General features: G+C 37.4%; 1 protein-coding gene across 1 annotated transcript; it reads left to right on the top strand.

The window, feature by feature from the left end:
- Positions 1–453: 453 nt before the first annotated feature.
- On the top strand, positions 454–6,691 carry LOC149833728 (pectate lyase-like). The gene is made up of 5 exons (XM_090009206.1): positions 454–599; positions 882–1,530; positions 2,351–2,454; positions 5,423–5,561; positions 6,470–6,691. Exons 1-5 carry the CDS (start codon positions 508–510, stop codon positions 6,689–6,691), a joined length of 1,206 nt encoding a protein of 401 aa, XP_089865332.1. The 5' UTR covers positions 454–507.
- Positions 6,692–8,301: the final 1,610 nt, after the last annotated feature.

Here is an 8,301-nt window from a genome sequence, read left to right as displayed (position 1 = left end):
AAGAACACCAATGATCTCTCTCTCTCTCTCTCTCTCTCTCTTTCTCGTGGTAACAACAATTAGCAAGTGTGGGGACAATAGTAAGAGCTAAATATGAACCATTTGAGTGGTTGTCCTTTCTCTTCGTAGTTGGTTCTCTTGAGAGAGAGAGAGAGAGAGAGAGAGAGAGAGAGAGAGAGAGGACCGGGTCCATTTCAATAAATCATTTTCATCCATTCATTCTATAAAGACTACTGTCCCTCTCCTTCCACTGGTCCTCCTTTTTAGACCTTCTTCTGATAAATAAACTCGCCTGTTCTCCATTCTGTTTGGTCTAGATTCTGGTCTTGGTTGGCTTCACATTTTTCTCAAACAAGACCTTGTGCCTCCACTAAACCTAAACTGCTGGGTTATAGCATCATGGAGAGCTTTCTTCCCCACCTGGTTGCCCTCCTCTTGTTCTTCTTTTCACTCATTGGCGTGCCATCCGTCGGGGCTCGCATCGCCGAATACGATGACTACTGGCGCATGCGCGCCAATGCCGCTCGTAACGCATCGCTTGAAGCGTACCATCCCGAACCCTTCAATGTCACCAGCCATTTCAACTATCACGTCCACAGGTCTCTCACTCTTTTATACATATAATTTATCTATTATATTAACATTAGCTTAGCTTATTGAAATTATCAAAATACTATTGATAGTTATTTGAAAAAAAAGTCACTTTCATCTTTCAATTTATAGTAGCATACATCTTTTATTTAAAAAAAAGTATTTTTTTTAAATATTTTATTTTAAAAAATAAGTGTTTTTAATCATTTCAATCAATATAATATTGATAAATATATACAAAGAGCTGGCTAAGACATAAAAAAAAAGAAAGTTATGTGCATCACTTGCAGGGCTATGGAAGGCAATAGTACAAGAAGGAACTTAGGGCGTTACACTGGACCATGTGATGCCACAAACCCGATAGACCGCTGCTGGAGGTGTGACCCACTTTGGAACAAGCACCGCAAGAAGCTCGCCAACTGCGCGCTTGGGTTCGGCCGCAAGGCGCTTGGCGGCAAGCGCGGAAAGTATTACGTGGTCACCGACCCATCAGACGATGACCTAGTCAACCCGAAGGAGGGCACACTTAGATATGGTGCGATCCAGGACCAGCCTCTTTGGATCATCTTCAAGAATGACATGATGATCCGTTTGAACGAGGAGCTGATGATCAATAACTGGAAGACCATAGATGGTAGGGGAGCCAACGTGCACATTGCTTATGGTGCTGGGTTCACCATCCAGTTTGTGAAGCATGTCATCATACATGGGCTACACATACATGACATAAAAACAGGCAGTGGTGGGATGATAAGAGACTCTGAGGGCCATGTGGGTGTAAGGACCAAAAGTGATGGGGATGGTATCTCTATATTTGGTTCGAGCAATGTATGGATTGACCATAATTCCATGTCCAACTGCATGGATGGGCTTATTGATGCAGTCCAAGGGTCCACGGCCATCACCATTTCAAACAATCACTTCACCAACCATAATGAGGTAATCCATGAAGCATTCTCCTAATGACCATCATCATCCATAGATGGAATATTTTTATGTCATCATGATTTGATGGTTGATATGGATTGGTTTTCATTGATGATTCTCGTATGTCATGGTAAACTGATCATTATCACAGAAATCCTTATAAAGCACATGCATGATGTATAGATGACGATGATGATGACTATTATTAAAGTTATTTGTCATTGTCATTATTATTTTTATTACTATTATTATTATTATGAATTAGGTTCCTCATGAACGTGCATGATAAAGTTCATATGGTGGAAATAACGGTTTGGATTCGGGTTGGATATTTGACCGAATCTAAATCTGTTTAGTTGGATTCAGTAGCCAGAGTCAGATCTGATTAATAATAAGTTTTGATGTTGGTATTGAGTTTTGCATCCAATGATCCAAATGTGAATAAAACCCAAATCTAAACGCGTGTAAATATTGGATCTTAAGCTAGTTGGATATGGATTTGGTTTTGGCTGATCCCAATTCAGCTTCAAATTTGCATCTTGACCCAATTAGACTAGAACCAATTAGGTTCAACTTGATAATGCCTAGATCAGATCCAAATCCAATGCATTTATATTCCTAGTGGAAAACATGTTTTCCTTCATCCTCATCGTATGATCTTGGACTTTTTCTCATCGTCATAGAACATGGTCGTCCTTATAAGTAATGATCTTGATGACGGCATATGATTTCCATGTAGATGTTAAGTTAGTGTAAGTGGGATTCATGTGTATAGCATGTAACCTCTAATTCATGATGATGATGATGATGGTGCATCAAAATGCCAATGCAGGTGCTCCTCATGGGTGCAAGTGACGGCTACTCACAGGACGCCGTCATGCAAGTCACTGTTGCATTCAACCACTTTGGAAGAGGCCTTGTTCAGCGCATGCCGAGGTGGGTCTCATGCAAATAACAACGTTTTCGAAGCCATATATATATATATATATATATATATATATATGCAAAATCTAACTTATGGATCATGTTTAACATATTCTATTTTACTATTTTCATGTGTTAAAGTTGTCTAAAATATGATATTTTATACATTTTCTAAGCCACCATTATTCTTAAGAATTGTGTGGTATATATAAAAAGCTATCTATGCATCAGAGTCAAATCTTCGGAGAACTGATTCCTATAATAACAAGCATACAGATTACATCTTTAGGGTCAAAATTTTGAAAAAAAAACATAGAAAATACAATAAAATGTTTCATTTAGCATTGTGCCATATTTAGCACGGATCCTCTAACACACACACACACACACACATATATATATATATATATAGATAGATAGATAGATAGAGAGAGAGAGAGAGAGAGAGAGAGAGAGAGAGAGAGAGAGAGAGAGAGAGAGGTAACTGTGCAACCAAAAGAACTATAATCAATGATGATTGGGTGGCATTCTTGATCTATGATAAGTTTTTTGTCAATTGGGCTTTACATATTGCATTTTTATTATTTACTTAGTGATCCACATTTTTTAGATTATGAATTTCTGATATTTAGATACATTTTTTAAAATGTTAAAAATCTATGGCTGACAATACTTTTGTATTATAAAATTATGAGCCATTCAATTTTCATGTTTTGAAAAACAAATGTAGATGTTTTAAAATCTTTATGCAAATATATATTGTTATTAAATGCATTATAAAGAACAAATAAATAGGGTTCAATCAATGAAACAGCCTGACCAACATTGGCTACAGACATTGCACATTGGGGGCCTTTCTTCTCTTTATATATATATATATATATATATATATATATATATATATATATATATATATATATATATATATATATATATATATATATATATATATATATATATATATATATATATATATATATATAGGAAGAGGGACCATCCAACCAAAGAAAAGTACAAACCATCCAAATTACTTTCTAAAATCCATTTAGCGAATATGAGTATCTGAAAGTGATATTCATAATGAAAAACCTAAGTACTGACTCCTGTAGCCATTTTTTTTGATGTGTACATAGGATTTTTATAATGTTTTAAAATATCAAAAGTTTGAAAATTTTGAATTTTTCTATATCATAAAAGCCAATCTATGAATAAAAAACGTATGAGAGAAGAGTTAGTTTGTGATGAGATTTGCCAAAAAATGCTTTGAATCCGATGTTTAAAAGTGGTTTGTAGCTTTTTTTTTATTGGACGGTCCTCTTTTCACACACACACATATATAGTAACTAGAATATGAGAACTATTTTTTTTCAAATCCAACCATGTGGATGGTGGTAAATTTGCTAGGAATCAACCATTGGATTATGTATTTTCAATGAAAAAATGTGATTTTTAAATGCTTGAATATTTATGAAGATTATGAGCCATTGCTTTTAAAATCTTAAAAAAAACACGTTTATGCATCAAAATGGGATGATTAAAGAGTGGATTCTTATAAAGCCAAGCATATAGATCACATCAGTACGTTTAGATTCAAGAGACAAGGACAAAAAATTCATGAAAATAGCAGTTCACAATTAGTTCTCATATTTTAGTGATTCTATATATATGAGTAATGTATTCCATAGGCCCCTTTTTTTGTTAGGTCTCAATAGGCTCCTTCAAAAATCATTGTTTTAAGTATTTTTTATCACGTTTAGATGTGATCTATAAGTTTTGTTTATTGGGAACCAGCTTTTGGATCGCCAAAATCTGACCTGTATACATGTTTTTGTGGTGATCCAAAAATCAATAGCCATGAAGGTACCAATTTTTTCTGGCTCATAAAATCATTTTTTTGTTGTTGAAAAAACATGAGCCAAGAGTCGATTCCCACTAAATCTATTATGCTAAACACATCTAACAGTTCAGATCTATCATAAAACACTTAAAACCTATAGGGCAGAATGGAAAATGGGGCATTGGGCCTAATATGGTATATATATAGGGGCCTAATATATATATATATATATATATATATATATATGAGACAAGGAACCTGCTTAAGTTAGTAAGCCTTTATGGATGCCCGAGGTGTGGCTAAGGATATTCAATAGGCAAGCCACTGACACCATCTCAGGGAGAACCGGTCCTGATCCAGATGAGATTCCACCATTTTGGGCAGCCTCGAGGTGGGCTGAAGTAGAGGTGGCAATCGGGTCGGGTTGGCGGGTCAGCATACCTCAATCCGAATCCGACCCGTTTATTAAACGGGTCGGATGTGGCAAACACGAACCCGACCCATTTATTAAACGGGTAACCCGACACGACCCGCCAACCCGCTTAATAAAGGGGTTGGGTCGGGTAAACGGGTTGGTGGGTCGGCGGGTTGGCCCGCCCGTCTAACCCGTTTATTAAACGGGTCAGCTGGGTTGGCGGGTTGGCATACCCCTAACACGAACCCGACCCGTTTAATAAACGGGTTAGGCGGGTCGACCCGTTTATTAAACGGGTTCATTTTTGCCAAACCCGAACCAGCCTAAGAGGTGGGTTGGCCGGTCGTGTCAGGTTTTGCCACCCCTAGGCTGAAGCACCCCGCTCTAGCTATTAGTATCAATGTTGTCTGTATCGGTATCGACCCTGAATCGCTTGGCCAAACGATTCAGCTGTACCTGAATCTTTCTTCATCGACCAAAAAATACTAAAAAAAATATCATGTGTCAATAAAAAAATGATGCGTGTTAGATCTATTAAAATAATGTTTAAAAATTAAAAATTTAGTATTTTTTATATTTATTAAAAATATCCGATACAGGGGTTATGTGTATCGATTTTCTGTCTATACAATAAGTAGGGGCCGATACGCACCTATACTGATAACATTGATTAGTATATTACCTTTTATTGTAAAGACAAAATTAACCTTTGACTCTTGGTTGGGCAGGTGCCGTTGGGGTTTTTTCCATGTGCTCAACAATGACTACACACATTGGCAGATGTATGCAGTTGGTGGCAGCCAACACCCAACAATTATAAGCGAAGGCAACCGCTACACAGCCCCAGACCTTCTCTTTTCCAAAGAGGTAAAAACTCTCAATTTCTACCGAACCCACTTAGTCTAGCCCTTCTTGTTTGAGTCAAGCACTTAACAGTGAGCATAGTCCCATTTGACTTGATCAAGTTAATTATGGGGGATACTCAAATCTAGAGTTTTTGAGTCAAGACCTAGAATCGACTTGGGCTCATGTCTGGCTTAGGCCGCAAAATGGATCATATATGATTAGATATCCAAATCGAGATAGGCAGATTATTTCTGGATTTGGATCATTACAATATGATCCGATGCAGATTCGGAGCTAAATTAGATATCTTTTGGATATGGATTGATATTTTAAGTTGGATGAAATTTGGATCCAGATCAAAGACCCATCAAATTTCATTTTTTTTTTTACATGTAAAGACCTTTAGTACTGTTTTTCACCAGATTTTACCACATATACTTTGGATCAGGATTCAACCCTACTATATTTGATCTGGTTCGGATCCAGGTTTGGTTACATCTGTATTGTAGAATTTGGATTTAGATTGAGATCTAACAAAATCCAGCACATAATTCGAATCTGTTTGCAGCCCTACTCCTGACCCGGTTCAACTTACTGAATAGGGTTGCAAATGGTTCGGATTCAGGATGGGGCTTTTGCAATTTTTGGCTGTTCTGTTCTGGATCCCACTCCCCCATGTATTTCCTGATCCAAAATCCAAAACGTTTGCATCCCTATTACCGAAGCATAAAAGTTGAGTCAAATATAGATCTAGAATTGGTCGGAGGTGATTTATGTGAAGTGGGTGTGGCCATTTCTATGTTTGCTTTTGAGGAAAGATCCAATAGACATGGAACATGATGGTCTTGCTATTTTTTTCTTTCTTATTTTTTGGTTTTCTTCTTCTTTATAGAATTTGAGCTTAATTTGGTCAAATCTAATAATAATAGGTGACAAAGCGAGACTATGCTCCACCAAGTGTTTGGAGCCAATGGACATGGAGTTCCAGTAAGGACTACTTCAAGAATGGTGCATTCTTCACAGCATCTGGTCGAAAATTCAAGAATCCGTACAGCAAGTCCCAGACAATCACAGCCAAGCCTGGGACATTCGTTCCCAGGCTCACACGCTTTGCTGGTACACTTCAGTGCAAGACGATGGCCCCCTGCTGATCATCACAGATACGTGACAAAAGAAGAGAGAGAGAGAGAGAGAGAGAGAGAGAGAGAGAGAGAGAGAGAGAGAGAGAGCTGCAAGGCTGATTGCTTGCATGCGTTCAGTTTAATTTATTGATTTGTTAGTAGTGTATGGTTACTATTATTTTTCTAGAGGCAAGCTGGGGTCAGGCTTAAGCAGACCCTACCAGTGTATTGCTAATAGTGTATGGTTTACTGTCGAGAATGAGACAGTTTTAAGACTTCCTCTTCTTCACCTTTTTGCCTCTTTTTTTCCTGTGATCCTTTTTGACGTATAAGAGCCATTTTGAGCTCTCTCTCTCTCTCTCTCTCTCTTAAAAGTTGGCCTTGAGCAATGTTGATCAGGCCCAAATCAATTTTCAAAACATGATGGAGCTGAATCGAAAAAAAAATTAATCAGTAGATGACACATCTCACTAAATTGTTACAATAATATTAAAAATATTTTCAAATATTATAAATATCTTCAAAATATTAAAAAATATAAACCCAATCAGTTCATTGCAAATCAATTTTTAGCTGATAACTAGGGATGGCAGTGGATCGGTGTAGGTGCAGGGGACAAGCTTTTCACCCCCGCCCCGTCTCAAAATTTTGCCCTCTATCCTCAGTCCGTACCCCTGGAGGGGTTTGATTATCACCTCCATCTTCAGTCCATTTCCCGTTTCATGTCCTCCATCCCTGCTCCAAATGGGACAAATTTGGACGGATCCCCGTTCTCTCGGTACAAGATTTAAATGGTCCTTTTTAGAGACATTAGAGAAAGAAAAGGAAGAATAGAGGAGAAAAAAATACCTGTTTTTAGGGTTAGAAAGTAGAAACTTAGGGTTAGAAAAATATATATATGATAAAAGTGTTATTTTATAATATAATAATGATATATTAACAATTTCATTAACGAAGATCGGAGACAAGATGGGGGCAAGAGTAAGTCCATCCCCACTTTCATCCCCGCACGGGTTTTAATTTTCACCTTCATCCCCGATCCATTTCCCATTTCATGCCCCCCCCCCCCAAAAAAATAAATAAATAAATAAATAAATAAATAGCAGATTCGCATAGATCCCCATTTCCCCCCGGTCCACTGCCATCCCTACCAATAACATGTTCAATTATAGATTTAAAGGCTCATGCTTGAGGTTGGAAAATGAGACATGCAGCTCACTGTTCAGCTAAGCAAGCCAAGCCATAAGCAACTCATTTAGGTATCAGAGCAAAGTATGAATAGGGGAAGCTCACATTGGGTGGTTGTGTGAGTCACCACTGTATTTTTTTATGTGAACACATATTTATATATTATATATTTTATACATGTATTATATGTTATATATATTATCAAATTTCAAGAACACAAAAAAAATTCTCAAAAAATGAGCGAGCTTGTGATGGCTCATAATGAGCTTAGGCCTAGCTTGGCTCTTGATGAGCTCACAAACCGAGACCAAGCAAGAGTTTACCCTTAACTAATGGAGCCCGAGCTCGGTTCATTAAGCTCATTTACTAGCCCTATTAATGAAAGATACATAATAGGGTCTACTATTAAGTCTACTCCACGATTGACATTGGTCATAGAGTTGCAAACGGGT

This window comes from Nuphar pumila, chromosome 6 (genome assembly GCF_984573655.1).
Source record: "Nuphar pumila chromosome 6, dmNupPumi1.hap1.1, whole genome shotgun sequence".
Classification (NCBI taxonomy): Eukaryota; Viridiplantae; Streptophyta; class Magnoliopsida; order Nymphaeales; family Nymphaeaceae; genus Nuphar; species Nuphar pumila.
The sequence above is the reverse complement of the archived record's forward strand: the minus strand, read 5'-3'. Positions and strand labels throughout refer to the sequence as shown.

Coding starts and splice junctions, on each gene's coding strand:
- LOC149833728 (XM_090009206.1), top strand. CDS start 508: ATGCGCGCCAATGCCGCTCGTAACGCATCGCTTGAAGCGTACCATCCC. Junction 600..881: donor TTCAACTATCACGTCCACAG/GTCTCTCACTCT, acceptor CATCACTTGCAG/GGCTATGGAAGGCAATAGTA. Junction 2,455..5,422: donor CTTGTTCAGCGCATGCCGAG/GTGGGTCTCATG, acceptor TTGGTTGGGCAG/GTGCCGTTGGGGTTTTTTCC.